The 23,369-nt window shown below is 43.7% G+C and overlaps 1 protein-coding gene across 4 annotated transcripts in view; it reads right to left on the bottom strand.

Moving 5' to 3' along the window:
* The window catches only part of TNRC18 (trinucleotide repeat containing 18), a 739,821-nt gene that overhangs the window by 636,996 nt on the left and 79,456 nt on the right, over positions 1-23,369 (bottom strand). For all 4 annotated transcript variants that reach the window (XM_073647819.1, XM_073647820.1, XM_073647817.1 and 1 more), the window contains exons 3-4: positions 21,889-22,014; positions 18,888-20,498 (exon numbers count right to left, since the gene is read on the bottom strand). In XM_073647819.1, the coding sequence (XP_073503920.1) occupies positions 18,888-20,498; positions 21,889-22,014 (1,737 nt within the window). The remainder of the gene's footprint in view (positions 1-18,887; positions 20,499-21,888; positions 22,015-23,369) is intronic.

Raw genomic sequence — 23,369 nt, 5'->3', positions numbered from 1 at the left:
CCACCGGAGCATACGCCAAATGGACTCCAAAGTATCTCCATCTGCCTCATTAAGGTGGGTGGTACTGTCGGGGGATTCATCTGAATCACAAGTTTGGAGGATTAACATGAAAACCCCAACATAAGTGCTCAGCATGGAACACAATAATGTGATTCCAGTCTTATACTGGAAGCGATCAAAAATTGTTATGTACCCCAAAATGTTACCAATAAAACATATCCGTTATCAGGTATCATGTTCACTTTAATCCCTTCCAAACATTCGTCGTACATGCACGGTGCAAGTCGGGAGCGTGTGCATGGAGCGGGCTCACAGGCTGAGTCCGCATTATAGTGCAGGCTCAGTGCAGTTGGCAATGTTGTCCAGTCTTATGCTAAAAATCTGCAGTCACGCTATATGATTATAGACTTCTGAACCCTCACAGCAAGCATCACACACTGTGAGGATGCTCCGGTGTTGAAGGTAAGAGTGAGCAATCATATGACCATAAGTATGTGATTTCTATACTTCTGGCCACATTCCAGTTAGATGTGTATTACGTGAGGCCACGCAGTCTGGTCTGAATTTGGCTGGAAGTATAGAGATCAAATAATTGTGGTCACATGACTACCCACTCTCGTTGTCAACACCGGAGAATCACCACAACATGTGCTCCATGCGATGAAATGATTCCGAAGTTTGCAGTGGCATACAATGACTGCAGAGTTTTAGCAAAAAGACTGCGCAACCGCTTTAACCCCTTCACAACCCTGGGACTTTCCGTTTTTGCATTTTCGTTTTTTGCTCCCCTTGTTCCCAGACCCATAGCATTTTTATTTTTTGGCCAATATGGCAGTGTGAGGGCTTATTTTTTGGGGGACGAGTTGTACTTTTGAACGACATTACTGGTTCTACCATTTCGTATACGGGAAAAAAAATTCAAGTGCGGTGAAATTTCAAAACCACAGATGTTTTTTTTTTTAGTTTTTTTTTACCACGATCACTGAATGCCAAAACTGACCTGCCATTTTTATTCTCCAGGTAATTACGAGTTCGTAGACACTAAACATGTATAGGTTATTTTTTATTTAAGTGGTGAAAAAAAATTCCAAAGTTTGCTCTAAAAAATAAATGGCGCCATTTTCCAAGACCCATAGCGTCTCCATTTTTCGGGATCTGGGGCCGGGTGAGGGCTTATTTTTTGCGCGCCGAGCTCAAGTTTTTATTGATACCATTTTGGGGTAGATCTGATGTTTTGATCGCCCATTATTGCATTTTATTGCAATGTTGCGGCGACCAAAAAACGTAATTCTGGCGTTTAGAATTTTTTTCTCGTTACGCCGTTTACCAAATGGATTAATTTTTTTGTATATTGATAGATCGGGCGATTCTGAACGCGGCGATACCAAATGTGTGTATGTGGTTTTTTTTTATTATTTTATTTTGAATGGGGCGAAAGGGGGGTGATTTAAACTTTTATATTTTTTTTTATATTTTTAAAAACTTTTTTTTTCACTTTTTGCTTGCTTCTATAGTCTCCATAGGAGACTATAGAAGCAGCACTTGTCTGATCGTCTCTGCTACATAGAGGTGATCAGCAGATCACCTCTATGTAGTAGAAATGCTCCTGTGCTATGAGCGCCGACCACTAGGTGGCGCTCATAGCGGCCAGTACATGACAACAACTGGAGTCTGCTGCAGACCCAGGGTTGTCATGCCTACCCATCAGTGACCCGCGATCATGTGACGGGGTCACCGATGGGCGGGGTAAGTGGCGCGTTTCCGGCGCGGTGATGTTAAATGCCGCTGTCAGAGACTGATCGCAATTCCACCCGAGGCTGTTGCGGGCACATGTCAGCTGTATAAATCAGCTGACATGTGCCAGGTTCAGTGCGGGTTAATAATATGCACCCGTTGGCCGCCCTGCGAACGTGCTCGCGGGGCTCTAATGATTTTCTATGACAGAAGGTAGCCTGTTGCAGACCCCAATGCCTGCCTTTTGAAACTCAGCCGCGTCTGGGCTTGAAAGAAGACTTTTTCTCTATCCAGCAGTGCTGAGGTATTACAGTATATAGCACAAGTAGTCAGACAGACGCAGGTTCAGGACACCTAAGGCTATGTGCCCACGGTGCAGAAATGCTGCATATTTTTTCCGCTTCTTTCTGGCAGGAGAAACGCTTGCGGTTTTTACATGCGTTTTTCCCGCCAGTTAGAAGCGTTTGTCAAGCGTTTTTGCATAAAGTGCTTTTCCAAGCGATTTTAGCATCACTTGGAAAAGTGCTTGACAACTTGTTCACACTACACCGCGTGCAGAATTATTAGGCAAATGCGTATTTTGATCACATGATACTTTTTATACATGTTGTCCTACTCCAAGCTGCATAGGCTTGAGAGCCAACTACCAATTAAGTAAATCTGGTGATGTGCATCTCTGTAATGAGGAGGGGTGTTGACTAATGACATCAACACCCTATATAAGGTGTGCTTAATTATTAGGTAACTTCCTTTCCTTTGGCAAAATTGGTCAGAAGAGAGATTTGACGGGCTCTGAAAAGTCCAAAATTGTGAGATGTCTTGCAGAGGGATGCAGCCAGGGCCGGTGTCAGCACCCGGCGCACCCGGTCAAGTGCCGGGGCCATGAGCAGGCAGAGGGGCCCACTGGCGGTCGCGCACCCCGCTGGACTATGAGCGGAGGAGAGCGGTGTCAGTGCCCGCCCTTCTCTCCCGCTTGCTCAGGGCCCCGGCAGCCGGATACTTACCTCTCCCCGTGCCTCCGCAGATCCGCTGTCTTCCTGCTCTGCGCTCCCTGTGACGTCTCAGGTCAGAGGGAGCGGTGACGTCTTTCCACCGCGCGCTCCCCTGAGCCGTCACAGGGAGCGCAGAGCGGGAAGATACCGGCGACGCTGGAGTCTGGACCCGAGCAGCTGCAGCAGGTTAGGAGGAGTGAGGGGAGTATTTGATTTTTTTTTTTTAATGTATGGAGACATGGGGCATAATATGGGGGGGTGACATCCTGCATGGGGCATTATAAGGGGGGGTGACATCCTGCATGGGGCATTATAAAGAGAGGGGGGGTGACATCCTGCATGGGGCATTATAGAGAGAGGGGGTGACAGCCTGCATGGGGCCTTATAAAGAGGGGGGGGTACATCCTGCATGGGCCATTATAGAGAGAGGGGGGTGACATCCTGCATGGGGCATTATAAGAGGGGGTGACATCCTGCATGGGGCATTATAAAGAGAGGGGGGGGGTGACATCCTGCATGGGGCATTATAAAGTGAGGGTGGTGACATCCTGCATGGGGCATTATAAGGGAGGGGGAGTGTGACATCCTGAATGGGGCATTACAAAGAGAGGGGGTGACATCCTGCAGAGGGCATTATAGAGAGAGGGGGTGACAGCCTGCATGGGGCCTTATAAAGAGGGGGAGGTACATCCTGCATGGGGCATTATAAAGAGAGGGGGTGACATCCTGCATGGGGCATTATAAAGAGAGGGGGGTGACATCCTGCATGGGGCATTATAAAGAGGGGGGGTGATATCCTGCATGGGGCCTTATAAAGAGCGGGGGTACATCCTGCATGGGGCATTATAAAGAGGAGGGGTGACAGCCTGCATGGGGCATTATAAGGGGAGGGGGGGGGACAGCCTGCATGTGGCATTATAAGGGGGGGAGCAGCCTGCATAGTGCTTTATGTGGGGGGAACAGCCTGCATGGAGCATTATAAGGGGGGGGGGCAGCCTGTATGGGGCATTATGTGGGGGGTAACAGCCTGCATGGAGCATTATATGGGGGCCAATATCCTGTATGGAGCGTTATAAGGGGACCAGTCTCCTGTATGGAGCGTTATCTGGGGGCCAGTATCCTGTATGGAGCTTTATAAGGGGACCAGTATCCTGTATGGAGGGTTATATGGGGGCCGGTATTCCGTATGGAGCCTTATATGGGGGCCAGTATTCCGTATGGAGCCTTATATGGGGGCCAGTATTCCGTATGGGGCCTTATATGGGGGCCAGTATTCTGTGTGGAGTAGTGTTGAGCGATACCTTCCGATATCAGGAAATATCGGATCGGATTGGATCGGGCCGATACCCAAAAAGTATCGGATATCGCCGATTCCAATACCGGAAACCAATGCAAGTCAATGGGACACAAATATCGGAATGAAAATAAACCCTTTCTTTCCTTGTAGGTTAATTCTACATGAAGGAAAACAACTAACAATAATGTACAATGTATTGGGGGAGGTGGTTGTCCAAATCGATGGGAACAGTGCTCACAGTGAAACATGAAAAGCCGGCAATTCAGCAGCGGCATATACCAGTACCCGACAACTTAGAACAGAAAGAATAGAGCTTCACACATAGATTAGATAGATAGAAACATGTCAGTCACATATATAAGAAGTACAGTGACAGTGTTGCTTACTGTACTTGTCATTTAGTGTAAAGGATTTATTTAAAAAAAATAACAGTGTTTTCATGCACTGTCTCTTTAAAAAAGCCGGCCGGCAATTCAGCAGCGGTACCCGACAATTTACAACAGAAAGAATAGAGCATCACAAATAGATTAGATAGATAGAAACATGTCAGTCACATATATAATAAGTACAGTGATAGTGTTGGTTACTGTACTTGTCATTTAGTGTTAAAATAAAGGATTTGTTAAAAAAAAAAAACAATGGCGTGGGGTTCCCCGTAATTTTAGTCTCTAGCGGAGGTTAAGCAGACAGCTGGGGCAGATGTTTGAAGCCTGGGAAGTGGGTAATACCCACGGAGCTTCCCAGGCTACTAATATCAGCCCCCAGCTGAATACCTAGTCTTTACTAGCTATTAAAATGGGGGACCCCCCGAAAAAAATGACGTAGGGTCCCCCCTATTTTAATAGCTAGCAAAGGCTAGGCAGACAGCTGGGGGCTGATATTAATAGCCCAGGAAGGGTGCCATGAATATTGGCCCCCTCCCAGGCTAGAAACACCAGCCGTCAGCCGCCTCAGAAATGGCGCATCCATAGGATGTGCCAATTCTGGCACTTAGCCTCGCTCTTCCCACTGCCCTGTAGCGGTGGCAGTGGGGTAATAGGGCTGGGGTTGATGTCAACTTATAATGTCATCTGACAGCAAGCCCAGGTTAGTAATGGAGAGGCGTCTATAAGACACCCCCATTACTAACCCCATAGTCAAAGTTAAAAAAAACAAAACACAAACACCCAGAATAAAGTCCTTTAATTGAAATAAACACACAATTCTTTATTGTTCTAAATTAGACCATACTTACCATCATGCCCATTCCAGCTGAAGCCAACGATCTCCTGCAATAAAAGAAAAATAATAAAGCAACATCATCCTTACCTTTCCATGGTTCCCAGGACAGCTCCAGCTCTGCTACATTCACATGACAGGCTGGATCGCAGCCGAAAGCTGCCATCCAGACTGTCATCCAGCGGACACTGAGAGGCGCAGGCATGCTTGCGCTCCTCAGTGTCTGGCTGTGACGGCATCCAGATGAGCAGACAATGAACTCAGCTCACCTCATGCACATCACTGACAGCGTGGGAGAATTCTCCTGCGCATGCGGTGAGCGTGAAAGACTCTGCTCATCTGGATGCCGTCACAGCCTGACACTGAGGAGCGCAAGCATGCCTGCGCTTCTCAGTGTCTGCGGGATGACAGGCTGGATGGCAGCTTTCGGCTGCGATCCAGCCTGTCATCTCAATGTAACAGAACTGGAGCTGTCCTGGGAACCAAAGAAAGGTAAGGATGATGTTGCTTTATTATTTTACTTTTTTTGCAGGAGATCGTTGGCTTCAGCTGGAATTGGCATGACGGTAAGTAGAGTTTAATATAGAACAATAAAGAATTGTGTGTTTATTTCAATTAAAGGTTTTTATTCTGGGTGTTGTGTTTTTTTAAAATACTTTACTAGAAATTCATGGCGGTCATGTCTAATATTGGCGTGACCCCATGAATTTCGGGCTTAGGGCCAGCGGATAATACAAAGTTGGCCGTAACCCCTTTATTATCCAGTGAGCCACCGCACCAGGGCCCTGGATGAGCTGGATACAGCGCCAGAAGATGGCGCTTCTATGAACGCAACATTTTCTGGGGTGGCTGCGGACTGCAGTTCGCAGCAGGGGGGGCCCACAAAGCTTGGGCCACCCTGCGCTGTGGATTCCAGCCCCCAGCTGCTTAGTTGTACCTGGCTGGACACAAAAATAGGGCGAAGCCCCACGTATTTTTTTTTTTTAAAAACTTATTTCATGAAATTCATGAAATAATAATAAAAAAAGGGCTTCCCTATATTGTTGTGTCCGGCCAGGTACAATTAGGCAGCTGGGAGTTGGGGGCAGCCTGTTCCTAGATGCTGTACCTGGCTGGCATACAAAAATATGGCAAAGCCCACGTCAAAATTTTTGGGAAAAATTAATTAAAAAATAAATAATAATTTAGGGACTGCATCTTTATTAACCCCTCAAGTGTCATTTAGTGTTAAAATAAAGGATTTATTAAAAAAAAATTGGCGTGGGATCCCCCATAATTTTAGTCTCTAGCGGAGGTTAAGCAGACAGCTGGGGCAGATGTTTGAAGCCTGGGAAGGGGGTAATACCCACGGAGCTTCCCAGGCTACTAATATCAGCCCCCAGCTGAATACCTAGCCTTTACTAGCTATTAAAATGGGAGACCCCCCAAAAAAATGACGTGGGGTCCCCCCTATTTTAATAGCTAGCAAAGGCTAGGCAGACAGCTGGGGGCTGATATTAATAGCCCAGGAAGGGTGCCATGAATATTGGCCCCCTCCCAGGCTAGAAACACCAGCCGTCAGCCGCCCCAGAAATGGAGCATCCATAGGATGCGCCAATTCTGGCACTTAGCCTCGCTCTTCCACGCTGCCCTGGTGCAGTGGCAGGGGGTAATAGGGTTGGGGTTCATGTCAGCGCCAGCTGCCATGCAGCCCAGGTTAGTAATGATGGGCGTCTATAAGACACCCCCATTACTAACCTACAAAAGTGTTAAAAAGAAAAAACACACACTAAACCCAGAAAAAAAAAATTATTTCAAATAAAACACACCATTTTATTTAATTCTTAGTTTACTAAAAAAAATAGTTACCTGTCCACGTTCCTGCGCTGATCTCCCATGCACAGCTGTCACATCTGGAGATGGTGACAGCTGTGCATGGCTGCTGTAAGCTCACACTGCCGGGAACACGTCCGCTCCCGGCAGCGGGAGCCACTGACTGAGGTCACCGGAGTGCATTCAGTCAGCGCTGCTCCGGTGACCTCCTTTACGGCACTGCGGTACCGTGGGAAATTCTCACGGTCAGCGGGGCCGTAAAGGAGCTGACCGGAGCGGCGCTGCCTGAACTCCAGCGAACCCGCTTATGCAATGACGGGGCTGCTTTACGGCCCCATCATTCTAGCGGCGGCAGCGGTTCAGAGCGGTCACATTCTATGTGGCTGCTCTAAACTAGAGATCTTCGTGGGACACTCGTGGACTAGTACGGAGGGGTAAGGATAAGGTTGTGGTTTATTATTTTATATTTTATTACAGGAGATCGATGGCTTCGGGGAATTAGGTGTCTAGGTGAGTATAGGTGTAGTTTTTTATTTTTTACTTTATTTTAGGTGGCGAGGACAGGTAATGTATAAACTAATTTATTTTAGGTAACCACTGGCCACCAACGAAATGTATTTAAAAATTATTGGGGACCAAAAACAAAAAAAAAATATGGGGGCCTAAAAAAACATGTATAGGGGCAAAAATAACACATGGGGCAGTTTAAATAGCAGGATCAGGCTGATGGGAACTACTGCTCCCATCAAACTGATCCTGCTGGCACGAGTGGACGGGGGACATACATAGGCCGATGGGAGTAGCAGTGTCACATCGGCCTATGTCTGCCTGCACGCACACACCCGCAGACATCGCACAGACACCCGCACACACCAATCATGACGGGTCTGATGGTCTGGGAGGTGTGGCTGACCTGTGCGGCCGTGGGAAAGTTCATGTGAGTTCATGCAATGCAGTCAAGCATGAACTCACATGAACCCTCTGAGGGCACCGCGGCGACTTCAAATGAACAGCTGATCGGCATCGCCTGATACTGCAGCTGTTCATTTGAAATAACCGGCGGGAAAGCGCAGCACAGAACGGGAAAGCCCGCGGTGAAGTCTTTTCACTGCCGGCTTCCCCGCCCGGGTCCTTCGCTTCCTGCTCCTTGGTGCGGTGCTCCCCGCCGGGTCCTAACTTACGATCGGGATGGGAGGTGGCGAGGGGAGTGGGGGATCGGGGTGGGAGGCTGCGGGAAAGCCGTATGGGGCTGTGTGATTGTTTAAAAGCCGGCGGCTTTTTACCGCCCGCCGGCTTTTAAACAATCAGAAGAATTCTCTCACGCTGGGATGGCATTCTGATGACAGTCTGGATCGCAGCTGAGCGCTGCCATCCAGCTTGTCATCCTTCAGAGACACTGCAGAGCGCAGGCATTATAGGAATTTCCGATTCCGGTATTCGATATTGTAAAAAATATCGGAACTCCGATACCGCGAATATCGGCCGATACCCGATATTACAGTATCGGAATGCTCAACACTAGTGTGGAGCGATTCGCCGGTTTCTGAGCTGTTGTGGAATTTACAATAGATATCGCTCATGTAATGTAAGAAGTGAAATCTTTGCATTGTACTATATATATACATTTCTCGGCGGTATCTGTGCATCATGAATCGTGGTATGTGTTATAGAGTCCCACTGAGACTCTTTCGCCCGGGGCCCAGAAAAACCTGGAGTCGGCCCTGGATGCAGCAGTCTTGAAATTTCCAAACTTTTGAAGCTTGATCACCGAACAATCAAGCGTTTCATGGCAAATAGCCAACAGGGACGCAAGAAGCGTGTTGGCCAAAAAAGGCGCAAAATAACTGCCCATGAATTGAGGAAAATCAAGCGTGAAGCTGCCAAGATGCCATTCACCACCAGTTTTACCATATTTCAGAGCTGCAACGTTACTGGAGTATCAAAAAGCACAAAGTGTGCGATACTCAGGGACATGCCCAAGGTAAGGCAGGCTGAAAAACCACCACCTATGAACAAGAAACATAAGATAAAACGTCAAGAATGGGCCAAGAAATATCTTAAGACTGATTTTTCAAATGAGAGTGAGACTGATGAAATGAGAGTGACTCTTGATGGGCCAGATGGATGGGCCAGAGGCTGGATCAGTAAAGGGCAGAGAGCTCCACTCCGACTCAGACACCAACAAGGTGGAGGTGGGGTACTGGTATGGGCTGGTATCATCAAAGATGAACTTGTGGGACCTTTTCGGGTTGAGGATGGAGTGAAGCTCAACTCCCAGACCTACTGCCAGTTTCTGGAAGACAACTTCTTCAAGCAGTGGTACAGGAAGAAGTCGGTATCGTTCAAGAAAAACATGATTTTCATGCAGGACAATGCTCCATCACATGCATCCAACTACTCCACAGCGTGGCTGTCCAGTAGAGGTCTAAAAGAAGAAAAAATAATGACATGTCCCCCTTGTTCACCTGATCTGAACCCCACAGAGAACCTGTGGTCCATCATAAAATGTGAGATCTACAGGGAGGGAAAACGGTACACCTCTGGGAACAGTGTCTGGGGGGCTGTGGTGGCTGCTGCATGCAATGTTGATCGAAAACAGATCAAGCAACTGACACAATTTATGGATGGAGGCTGCTGAGTGTCATCATAAAGAAAGGTGGCTATATTCATCACTAATTTTTTGGGTTTTTGTATGTCAGAAATGTTTATTTCTAAATTTTGTGCACTGATATTGGTTTACCTGGCGAAAATAAACAAGTGAGATGGGATTATATTTGGTTTTTATTAAGTTGCCTAATAATTCTGCACAGCAATAGTTACCTGCACAAACAGATATCTTCCTAAGATAGCCAAATCTAAAAAAAAAAAACACTCCAACTTCCAAAAATATTAAGCTTGGATATTTATGAGTCTTTTGGGTTGATTGAGAACATAGTTGTTGATCAATAATAAAAATAATCCTCTAAAATACAACTTGCCTAATAATTCTGCACACCGTGTATATAAATCCATGCAACCGGCATGGATTTATAGTAGTGTGACCAAGTTAGTTAAAAAAAAATAAATAAAAAAAAAAGATTATACTCACCTTCCGATATCCTCCCGGTGTTTTCTCTGCTGCGTCCGGTGTCTTGGGCGGCTCTCGGTGGTGTGAAGGACCTGAAGACGTCATTGAGTCAAGTGACAGGTCACAACACCGCGACCCATACAGCAGACAAAGGGGAGAAAACACCAGGAGGACATCGGAAGGTGAGTATAATCTTTATTTTTTATTTTAAATTCTTTTACAGTTTCTATGGTACCCAGGTCTGGATGAGAGTCTCCTCTCCTCCAGACCTGGGTACCATCTGCACATTGAACCGTGTGATATAAGCTTGTGCACATGTAGTGATGCGGATGTCACGCGGTCCAATGCAAGTCAATAGCGGCGATTACGCTGTGTGTCCGCAAAATTTATGGACATGCTGCGGATTTTTGGAATTTAAGTCTGGAAATTATAGATCAGTAAATTTAACCTACTGTGGGTAAAATCTTTGTGAGTTTTCTAAGAGATGCTATCCTTGAGTATCTCAACAAGAATAGCCTCAAGATCCAGTATCAACATGATTAGTTTGACATGCCAGATGCCACATAAACTCAACTTGCATGAGGAGGTAAGTTCCTGACAGGACCAAAGAAATACAAATGTTGATCTTTATATTGGACTTTTCAGAGGCGTTTGATATGGTGTCACACAAAAGGTCGGTACATAAAATGAGAGGAATGGGACTAGGGAAAAATATGTGCAACTGGGTTAACAACTGGCTCAGTGATGGGAAACAAAAGGTGGCTATTTGTCACACAAGGTGTGGGAAAGACTTAGTGCAACACAAAGGGAAGAGGGAAAGGAAGACCAGACTGTTGGGAAAGGGGGGGGGGGGGGGCTAGTGGAGACCTCCTAGGTTCATCTTGCATCACCCTGTCTCCCCTAACTTCCCTGCATTGACTCTTTACCAATCGCCGCACACGTGCCTCGCCCTGTCCTTTTCTGGCGTTTGGCTCAGGCTAGGGAAGGGAGGAGATAAGCACTAGTCGATCTCCATTAAACACTATAGAAAACAAGGATGGACAAACGGGGAAATAGCTTAGTTTTAGACGACTCCAGACAAATGCGCACACGTCCTTAAGCCCCAGAGAGGACAAAGTACCACTCTTGCTAAAGCATTCACAGGTAGTAATGAATATCACCAGCACCTCCCTCTAGAACACACCAGGTATTTATACACCCAGGCCATGGAGTTAACTAGCCAAAGGGAGGTAGCCGCTGGGTCCTAGAGATAGCCTCTAAGATGTCTGTAATGCCAAACGTTGAGATGTCCTGCAACCAACTGCAGGGCGATTGTCTGACATTTCTGACACACCCGTGACAGTACCCCCTCCTCTACGAGTGGCCTCCGGACACACAGGACCAGGTTTCTCAGGAAAAGAGGTGTGGAATGAGAAAACCAATCTGGGAGCGGTCACCTCTGACGCTGAAACTCACATCCTCTCCTCTGGACCATAGCCTTTCCAGTGCACCAAGTATTGTAGAGAACAACGTTGGAGTCGAGAATCTACAATCCTCGAGATCTGGAACTCCAGATTACCATCAACCATTATTGTCGGCGGTGGTTGAGGCGAGAGCTCAAGAGGTTCCATATACTTTTTGAGTCAAGACCTGTGGAACACGTTATGGACCGTAAGGGCCTGAGGAAGTTCAAGACGAAACACTGGTGGATTAATGATGGCGATTATTTTATAGGGAACAATAAACCTAGGTCCCGGCTTCCAAGAAGGAACTTTCAATCCACACAAAATTATTAACATTCAGGTCCAGACCTGACAAACAATTTCTGTCAGTCATACGTTTATACCTGTCTCCCATGATCTTTAAATTACTCAGAACACCCTGCTATACAGAGGAGAGGGATGAAGCAAACCATTCCTAATCAGGAACTCCTGAAGCTCTTCCCCCACTAAAGGTACCAAACTGTGGGTGATACCCGTATGCACCGAAGAACGGTGACCTGCCAGTGGATTCTTGATGATGATTATTAATAGCAAATTCTGCCAGTGGTAGGTAGAATGTCCAATCCTCCTGATTTTCGGAAACGAAACACCTGAGGTAGGTCTCCAAAATCTGATTGACACGCTCGGTCTGTCCATTCGACTGAGGGTGGAAAGCAGAGGAAAAGAACAGCTGCCCCCCCAGTCGAGTACAGAATGCCTTCCAGAACTTGGATAGAAACTGGGTTCCCCGATCTGACACCACATCGGAGGGAACCCCGTGAAGCTTCACAATCTCATTTATAAACACCTGAGCAAGCGTCCTGGCATTTGGAAGTGCAAGCAATGCAATCAAATGAACCATTTATTTAATCCTATCTACTACCACCAAAACCACCGTTTTGCCTGCAGAAACCGGTAGGTCAGTAATAATATCCATGGACAGGTGTGTCCATGGCCTACTAGGGATAGGTAGCGAAGAAGAGTACCAGACGGACGGGTATGTGAAACCTTAAAACGCGTGCAAATACTACAAGCAACTACGTGTTTAATCATATCCCAATGCAACCCCGGCCACCAAAAACTACTAGAGAGGAGGTCCGCAGTTGCCTTACCACCTGTATGCCCATCAAGCAATGAGTTATGATGTTCCTTAATTACTTTGCGGCGCAAATTAGATGGTAAAAATAACCTTCCTGAAGGGCAGGAGGCAGGGGCGTCCCCCTGAGCCTCCAACACCTCACCCTCCAGTTCAGGAAACAGTGCCGAAATGACTACCCCTTTCTGTAATATCGTGGCAGGGTTCTCAAGGTCACCACCACCATGGAAGCTCCGGGCCAAAGCATCAGCCTTGACATTTTTGACCCCTGGACGAAGAGTGACAACAAAATTGAACCTAGTAAAACACAGGGACCATCTGTCTTGCCTAGGGTTGAGATGTTTAGCTGACTGGAGATATGACAGGTTCTTATGGTCAGTAATAACAGTGATAGGATGGACAGCCCCCTCCAACCAATGTCGCCATTCTTCGAACGTCAATTTGATCGCCATAAGTTCCCTATTACCCACGTCATAATTTCTCTCAGCCGAAGACAATTTATTAGAAAAGAAGGCGCATGGACATCATTTACCAGGGGACAGACCCTGAGACAACACAGCCCCAACCCCGACATCCGACGCATCAACCTCCACAATAAAGGGTTGGGAAACATTGGGTTGACAGAGTATAGGTGTAGTGGCAAAATGATTCCTTAAAGGAAGAAAAAGCCTGGAGGGAAGCATCCGACCATTTGGAAAAATCAGACCCCTTCTTAGTCATGTCAGTAAGGGGTTTTACAATAACAGAATAATTTAGGATAAATTTCTGGTAAGAATTAGTAAAGTCCAGAAAACGTTGTAGAGCCTTCACGTTCCAAATCAAAGACTGCACAGATCTTCTCAGGATCCATCCGAAAACCTTAAGATGACATTAAGTATCCCAAAAACTGCACCACCTGAACAGCGAAAATACATTTTTCCAGTTTAGCACAAAGTTCATTATCCCTTAATATCTGGAGTACCAGCTTAACATGCCCCCAAAGTGTCTTAAAATCAGGTGAATAAACAAAAATATCGTCCAGATAGACCACCACAAACCTCCCCACCAAAATGATGGAAAATATAATTTATGAAATGCTGGAATACCGAAGGTGCATTGGTCAAACTAAAAGGCATAACCAGACTCTCAAAATGTCCTTCCGGGGTATTGAACGCTGTTTTTCATTCGTCCCCTTCTCTGATTCTAACCAGATTGTAGGCTTCCCTTAAATCCAACTTGGAGAATTCCTTAGCTCCTACAACCTGGATGAACAAATCAGGAATCAGAGGAAGAGGGTATGGATCACGGATGGTAATTTGATTTAACTCCCGGAAATCTAAACAGGGACGTAGACCGCCATCTTTTTTCTTCTCAACGAACCACCCTGCTGCCACGGTAGAAGATAATGGTCTGATATTTCCCTTCTCCAGACTTTCCGCAATGAAATCCTTCAGGGCTTGTCTCTCAGGGCCAGAAAGATTATACAGTCTGGACTTCGGTAGTTTAGCTCCGGGGGTCAGGTTAATAGGACAGTCATAAGCACGATGAGGAGGCAAATCCTTACACCCCCTCTCAGAAATAATGTCCTCAAAACCAGACAGAAAAGCAGTAATATTTCCGTAGGGACAGTAGCAAGGGAAATATCTAAACAGTTCTCATGGCAGTAATCTCCCCATTCAATAATCTCCCCGGCTTGCCAATCCACCAATGTTTTATGTTTAACAAGCCAAGGAATACCCAAAATGATAGGTGTGGGAAGATTGTCCAGGACACAGCAAGGGATTATTTCACAATGAACTGACCCCACCCACAGTTTTATATTATGTACAATTGGAGTAAATGCTTTCTGTGCAAGTGGTGCTGAGTCGATTGCAAAGATCGAAATAGGTCCAGCTAAAGCAAAGCAAGCAAGACCATGAGTTTTCACAAACTCAGCATCAACCATGCTGACACCGGCTCCACCATCAAAAACCAAAGAGATTTCCTCAGTTTTGCTCTCTATCACCACCTCTGCTGACAGGACAAAGCGTGTAAGCTTGGTAACAAATGAACCCCTTGTTTATCCAACTTCAGACTACCAACAGTTAATCAAGTCTCCTTTTGTTTAGAAAGTGGACAGGTCCCAACAAAATGTCCCTTTTTCCCCACCAATAAACATATGCCTTTTTTCCTGCGAATCTCCGGGGAGATGTATGATGTAGAGACACCCCCTAATAGCATGGGTTCCTCCACCTCCCCCAGTAATGGTTCACCACCAGACCACTCCCCCGGCAGAGGTACACAACCCCGACAAGAAGCAGGGCTGTGGAGTCAGAGTCGCTATAAAATAGACCAACTCCAACTCCAAATATATAATAAATTGGGTACAGTAGTTCAATGCAGTTTGTGGGGAATATTTTTTTCAGAAGAATTTGGTAAAGTTATGAATTGTCCTATAAATGTCTGTCCTATTCCTGATCTAAGGGTCTAGACTTTTACCTGAGAGGAATCTGTGCTACAGAACATTTATCACCTAAACATGAGCCATGTATGAGGGAGTCAGTGTCATGGAAATTGAGGAGTCGGAGGTTTGGCTTACCGACTCCACAGCCCTGACACGGCAGCTTCCAAGGACTGAAGGGTTTCATATACTGGCAAGGCATCTTTCAACCTTTCAGTAAGCCCCTCACAAAACTGACTTCTAAGGGCTGAGCCATTCCATTTGGAATCCACTGCCCATCTACGGAATTCTGAACTGTACGTCTCCACTGACAGATTCCCCTGCTGAAGGCGACATAGCCTAGATTCAGCCAAGGCAACTCGGTCAGGGTCATTATAGATTAGGGCCAGAGCCCCGAAAAACCCCTCCACAGACTAGAGACAGAGTCCTGCGGTAAGGAAAACGCCCATGACTGAGGATCTCCTTGCAATAGAGAGATCATAATACCAACCCGTTGCTCCTCATTTCCAGAGCAGTAAGGACAAAGTTTAAAAACAATTTGCATGCCTCCTTAAAAACAAAAAACTTGTCCATACCTCCTGAAAACCTGTCCGGGAGGGCAAACTTGCGTTCAGGCTGGACAGGCCTACCTGAAGAGACCCCACAATGGCGACCTGTAACCGTTGCTGCTGCTGCTGCTGAACCTCACAGCGGAGGTTATTCACCTCCAAATACAGACAGCGGAACTGCTGTGCAACTGAACCCATACCAAGGAAGAAAGGAGGAAAGAAATTAAAAAAAGGTCCACGCCCAAACACGCAGAGAAAAAAAAAACTAAAGTTTTTTCTTTTTCCTTTTCAAAATTTGCTTGGTCGGCGATAATGTCACACAAGGTGTGGGAAAGACTTAGTGCAACACAAATGGAAGAGGGAAAGGAAGCCCAGACTCTATGGAAAGGGGGAAGAGGGGTGGGAGTGGAGACCTCCTAGGTTGAACTAACGTCACCTTGTGACGTTCCCAATGTTCCTGTATTGGTTCTTCACTAATCGCCGCACGCGAATCTCGCCCTGTCTTTCCCTGGCGTTTGTCTCAGGCTAGGGAAGAGAGGAGATGAGCACTAGTCAATCTCCACTAAACACTATAGACAACAAGGATGGACAAACAGGGGGAAATGGTTGTGCTTTAGACGACTCCAGACAAATGAAAACAAGTCCTCAAGCTCCAGAGAGGACAAAGTACAGCTCTTGCTAAAGCCTTCACAGGTAGTAATGAATATCGCCAACACCTTCCTCTAGAACACACCTGGTATTTATACACCCAGACCAGGGAGTTAATTAGCCAGAGGGAGGTAGCCACTGGGTCCTCGAGACAGCCTCTAAGAAGATGTCTGTAATGCCAAATGTAGAGATCTCCTGCAACCAACTGCATGGCGACTGTCACTTCTGACACACCTGTGACACTATTAATGGAACAAACTTGGATTGGATCACAGTTAACAGTGGAGTACCCTACACAATTAAAGATCATGGGGGCATACAGAGTAGAATGACAATATTTACAGATGGTACTTAACTCTGGAGGGTAACCAACAAAGGAGGAAAATTTAATATTACAAAAGAATTTATGTAAACTGGAGGCTTGAGCTGAGAAATGGCAATTGAAGTTTAATGTAGATAAATGTAAAGTTATGCAATTGGGCCAATGAAATAAAATGTATAATTATGTACTTAACTGCAAAATACTGGGTAAAACGGTCTCTGAACAAGACATCGGTGGATGTGAACAAGACATGAGTGGATGTCAAACTTGATTTTAGTGACCACTGACAGGCAGCTGTTGCCAAAGCTAATAAAATAATGGGATGCATTAAAAGAGTTATAAATGATCAAGACGAGGACATAAGAATTTTGCCTCTATACAAGTCACTAGTGCGGCCACACTTAGAATACTGTGTACAATTGCAGTCTCCAGTTTATCAGAGTGTATAGCTGAACTAAAGTGGGTGCAGAGAAAATTGGCCAAGGTTATTAAGGGAATGGACTGACTGCAATACCAAGACAGGTTATTCAACTTGGGTATATTTAGTTTGAAAAAACTAAGGCTTAGAGGAGATCTTGTAAAATGTACAAATATATGAGGGGACAGTAGAGAGATCTTTCTAATGATCTCTTTACACCTAGGCCTATGATGATGACAAGGCGGCATCCTCTACATCTAGAGGAAAGCAGATTTAATGATAATGACAGAGGGCAACTCTTTACTGTAAGAACAGTGAGACTATGGAACTCTTTGCCACATGATTTTGTAATGATTGATTCACTATTAAAATTCAAGGAGGGGCCTGGATGAATTTCTTAAAAAATATAATATTAAAGATTATTGGTACTAGATTCTGTGATGGGACATTGATCTAAGGAACTAGTCTGATGGCTTTATATGGAGTCGGGAATACATTTTTCCCCTAATGTAAAGCCGTGACTGTCCAATGGGGTTTTTGCTTTCCTCTGGATCAACATATTAGGCTATAGGTTTAACTCAATGGACTTAAGTCTACCTTCAAACTTAAAAATTATGTAACTATGCTGTAACAGGTAATAGTGAACCAATCTACAGTATTTAATTACTGCATATCAACAAATATATCTTAACCACTTAAAGGTGTTCATCTTTTTTGCCCAAAACTTGGCCTAGCATGGTCTAAAGTGGATGAGAAAAAAACACTCCATCCCCTCCCTCCCACAATACTCAGATCTGTCATTGGTCTTTGTTTCCTGTTATAGTGTGGATGAGCATTGGACAACTGCAGAAAATCAGAGACTGTAGCAGTGGCCAACACATTGTCACAGTGGCCAATGATTGGCTCACATGTCCATACAAAAAAACATGATATACAAAGCTAGTTTGTAGGAAAATAACAATACCAAGTATAGGGTTTTTATGTTTTTTCTTTTATTTGTGGTTTTACTTTTTATGGCAAATTTTTGCAGTATGGGTCAGATTTTTGTTCCATTATCAGTACATATTACTTTTTACATATTTTTATTATTTAATTTTATAGGAATGGAAGCAAATAGTTTCTGATTTTTTTTCTCACCATTTATTATACAGTAATCGTTACGACCACGGCATCAGCAAATATGTATTTATGTGAAGTGTTCATGTGCAAAATATATTTAAAGTGACTGTCAGCACAGAATGACTGTTCAAACAAAACAGGCATTTGGTGTTTCACTGCGGGGCCAATCATTTAAATACACCTTCCCACCTGCTTATTTTTTAGCTGTCTCAACCCATCGCTGGCTCTATGAAGCCAAAGAGGTCAAAGAAGAGAGGAGGGTGGAGATAGGGGGAAAATAAGCAGGTGGGAAGGTGTATTTAAATGGTTGTCCCCATCGTGAAGCACCGAGCGCCAGTACTTGGTTTGAACAGTCATTCTGTGTTGACAGAGTCCCTTTAAGGCAAATTATATCAATAATTATCAGTGTATTGTTAGATACCTCTTTCCTCATTCACTGTGTAAAGAAGTGTGGCTTTTTCCCCTCAAAATTATTAATGTCATGCTTTGGTGCAATATAAAAATCGGTTATAAAGTATCAAAAATAGGGCATATTTTTCAATACAATTATAGGAGTTTTCTTGAAACATACTGAGTTAGGGAAATGATTACCTTAAAAAAAAGAAAAATAATCCTAAAAATCCCTAAAATGATCCCATAAATTCACAAGTTACTGAAAAATTTGCACGGTGAACATGGTAACTTGATTTTGGTGTAGCAGGCAACTTGTTTACAGTGCTCACTTTTATACAACTTACCTTTAGAGGAATGCATTTTATTTCCACCATTGTCCTTTTGTCGAGCAACTGCCACAGCAATACCAACTGGTGGATTCCGCACTTCCACTTCGCCCTGAAAACTTAATGAATCCTTGGCCTTATCCTTAGTGTTTTCATGTCTATCAGGATCTTTTTTTACTTCTTTCTGTGGCAAATTGTGTATTTTAACATCTTTTAATTGGGTTTCATCTAACTTCATGTTGCCAAGACCACCAAAAGGACTCTTTCTGCCACTACACTGCCAAGCAGCAGTTTCTTTTTCAAAGTTTCCACTATAGGAAATAAGATTTTGCATGGCAGAACGCTCACAATGACCAGATGGATCTGTGGATTGTGCATTGTTTTTTCTAGAACCCATAGTTTTAGACTTAATACAAAGTTTAGTTATTTCCTCTTTTCCTGTGCTTGGTGAGTGTTGTGTTGCTAAAGCAGGCATTTGTAAATTGGTCATATTATCGGTGTTTAATTGCTTTGCCTTTTCTTCTGGATGCTTCACAATTACATTTCCTGCATCTTGTTGATGAGAATCAGTCAATCCAGACAACTTACATGTTTCTTTGATGCAATTTTCCTGCTCACAATGGATAGGATCAGCAATAGAAGCAAATAATTTTTTCTCCAAAGAGACATGGCCATAATTCTTTGGGAAAGACTCCGAAACCCTTTGGCCTTTTAAGGAGGTATTACAGCAAATCACAGAGCCTTGCTCTCGATTACCATCTGGTCTTTTTGTTTCATTTACTAATAATTCCTGAGAAAAAGGAGAATATAAAAACTCTGCCTTTTCCTCAGGATTTCTTAATTCTTTTCCATGAGGGTTACTTGCTTGGATACCAATATGTACGCAACTGTCATGTTCATCAGAAGCGGCATCAATAACTGAAAAATTTGATGCTAATGTCTTTATCTCATTGGTTTGCTGGATGATGCGGTACATGGAAGAAATGACCGGGTGAGCAGGTGTAGCGGAGGATACTTTACGGAAAAAATGTACAGGGTGAGAGGACGGACACGTGCATTGTGGGCTCAAATTTTTATCTGATGTCACAATAGAATCTCTAACTTTACTTTGATTTAACATGGTCTGGCACAAAGGTCTTATATTCTCATCATGTTTACTTGGTTGTTTGATCAATTTGTTTTCTGTAGAGCTAATGTGTTTGGAGAATGATTCTCCCTCATAGTTACTCAAAAGAGACGTTTGGAGGTGTTTGGACTTTGTCTCCATATTTCCTGACCAGCGGTGTGGCATAAATTCTGATGTAGACGAAGAATGCTCCCCATGTTTAGGTAATCCATGAAGGGTCAATTTCTTTCTCTCCTTTTCAGCTTTGTAGTCCAGCTCACGGTCACTAGGCTGCGTGTCTTCTGAAAATCTCTCTTTTTTTGCTGTGCTCTGTACGGAAGGATTAAGAAAGATTTCACTTCTGAAAACCTTTTCCTTAGAATCCTTGGAAACCTCCTTGGAGTGTTTAAGTGTATGACACACGGTATCATTTTCATGCAAGCTTTGTGTTGGATTAGCTGAGGACTTTAAAACTGATGTTTGAGAAGGATATGTTGACTTTTGATTAACAAGGCAAAACCCATCTGGGAAAATAAAATTAAAATGATATGTAAGCAAAAAAACATATTTTATGCTGACAAGATTTCTATTCATTATATGTAAATAATATATAAATGAGACAGACAGCAAAAATTCTATATGAAACAATGATATGACAGATTGATACAACCAAACTCTCCCCACACCTGTCCCGACAGGATATCCGTACAGTCTTGATACTATATTAAAGTATTTTCAGTTTTAATTAAAAAAAAACAGTAATGTAAATTTTCCAACATGCTTGACAAAGACATGGCTTTGAGAGTCTTTATTGTTTTGGTGGTATACATACTGCTTTATGTTACTTACATTAATCGGTATGACTGATAGCTCATTTTAGTGTTCTATAGTAAAGGCTGTTCTTTCATTCGTCTATCAGATTGTCAGTAATTACTTTAGACAGATACACACTATCCTACTCAAAAATTTTGGAGGATAAAAACAAGAACCTTAAATTTTGACAGATGTGAAGCAAGAGCTTGACTTTTATTCCCAGGCACAAATATGAAAAATGTGTGATTTATTGCAGTGAAAAATATGCAATGGTGTCAATTTTGCAGTTAAAGTCTGTAGTATAAACTGATAGACTGCACGTCAAGCACACAGCATCGATTCATTATCTCCGCAGTATGTAAAGGAGATTTTGTAAAATTTAATTCACAATGCTGTTACTGTAAGGCTGTGTGCACACTTTGCAGATTTGGTACATTTTTGTCAAGTGTTTTCTGCGCGGATTTGTAACAAAACCCGAAGCAAAACCTGATGCCAGCAAAGTGAATGAGAATCCTGAAGTGTCATGCACACGTCAAGTATTTTTGACTTGCAGATTAGTTGCAAATATTTGGCAGCACGTCAATTCTCTGTTCGTTTTTCACCATTGACTTCAGTCAAAACACACATTTTCCGTTGCGTTTTTGCTGCCAACAAACTCCTAGAGATGCAAAAACATTGCAGAAATATTTGCAATAAAATACTCAACGTGTGCACATACCCTAATACTTGTGGACCAAAAATCAGCTGTGTATATGACCCATGTAAAAAAAACTTATAGTTCACTAGAAAAGGTGGAAACTCCAGCATTCATTTCATCACTGCCTCATTTTTGTGATACATGTTCTGTTTCACCAGATCTTTAAAGAAAGGATAACAGGATTTCCTCTTTTCTGCTAATTTTGCCACACGCTTCTTCTGTGCAGCCAAATATTAGCAGGTGATCTGAATTTCCATTCATCTCTTACCCTTTTATCAACTTTCCTGATGAATGTTTTTTTATTTACTTTGAACACTAAAAAAAATTATATTTGCATTTAGGTTCTCGCCAGTATAAAGGAATGAATGATAAAATAACTAACAAAAACAAACAGAAGAATGTACCTTTTTGAGGGTTAATCCTACTATGTTGGCCCATTCGTGTTAATAATGGAGTAACTCCACCAGTTGGCTCCAGGGGACTCATTGGAATATAGGAATGATAGACACCTCTAGACAGGTGAGGGAAGCCTAAGAAAAGTAGAGAATATACTGTTTAAATATACCACCAGTTCAGAATAAAATTGTATAATATATACAGTACATACATATACACATACATACATACATACATACATATATACACACAGTGCATTGTGAAAGTATTTGGCCCCCTTGAACTTTTCTACCTTTTGCCACATTTCTGTCTTCAAACATAAAGATATAAAATTCTAATTTTTGGGGGAAGAATCAACAACAAGTGGGACACAATCATGAAGTGGAACGAAATTTATTGGATATTTTAAACTATTTTTAAAAAAAAAAATTAAAAACTGAGAAGTGGGGCGTGTACTATTATTCAGCCCCCTTGAGTTAGTACTTTGTAGCGCCACCTTTTGCTGCGATTACAGCTGGAAGTCGCTTGGGGTATGTCTCTATCAGTTTTGCACATCGAGAGGCTGAAATTCATGCCCATTCTTCCTTGCAAAACAGCTGGAGCTCATTGAGGTTGGATGGAGGGCGTTTGTGAACAGCAGTTTTCAGCTCTTTCCACAGATTCTCGATTGGATTCAGGTCTGGACTTTGACTTGGCCATTCTAACACCTGGATAAGTTTATTTTTGAACCATTCCATTGTAGATTTTGCTTTATATTTGGGATCATTGTCTTGTTGGAAGATAAATCTCCATCCCAGTCTCAGGTCTTTTGCAGACTCCAACAGGTTTTCTTCCAGAATGGTCCTGTATTTGGCTCTGTCCATCTTCCCATCAATTTTAACCATCTTCCCTGTCCCTGCTGAAGAAAAGCAGGCCCAAACCATGATGCTGCCACCACTATGTTTGACAGTGGGGATGGTGTTTTGAGGGTGATGAGCTGTGTTGCTTTTACGCCAAACATATCGTTTTGCATTGTGGCCAAAAAGTTAGATTTTGGTTTCATCTGACCAGAGCACCTTAATTCACATGTTTGGTGTGTCTCCCAGGTGGCTTGTGGCAAACTTCAAACGAGACTTTTTATGGATCTCTTTGAGAAATGGCTTTCTTCTTGCCACTCTTCCATAAAGGCCAGATTTGTGCAGTGTATGACTGATTGTTGTCCTATGGACAGACTCTCCCACCTCAGCTGTAGATCTCTGCCGTTCTACCAGAGAGATCATGGCCCTTTCGGCTGCATCTCTGATCAGTCTTCTCCTTGTTCGAGACTAAAGTTTAGAGGACGGCCGGGTCTTGGTAGATTTGCAGTAGTCTGATACTCCTTCCATTTCAATATGATCGCTTGCACAGTGCTCTTTGACATGTTTAAAACTTGGGAAATCTTTTTGCATCCAAATCCGGCTTTAAACTTCGCCACAACAGTATCTCGGACCAACCTGGTGTGTTCCTTGGT

This window comes from Phyllobates terribilis, unplaced genomic scaffold (genome assembly GCF_046119375.1).
Source record: "Phyllobates terribilis strain yellow unplaced genomic scaffold, ASM4611937v1 Scaffold_9__5_contigs__length_417890890, whole genome shotgun sequence".
In the NCBI taxonomy this organism is placed as follows: Eukaryota; Metazoa; Chordata; class Amphibia; order Anura; family Dendrobatidae; genus Phyllobates; species Phyllobates terribilis.
Note: the sequence above shows the minus strand (reverse complement) of the source record. Positions and strands in the feature narration are given on the sequence as shown.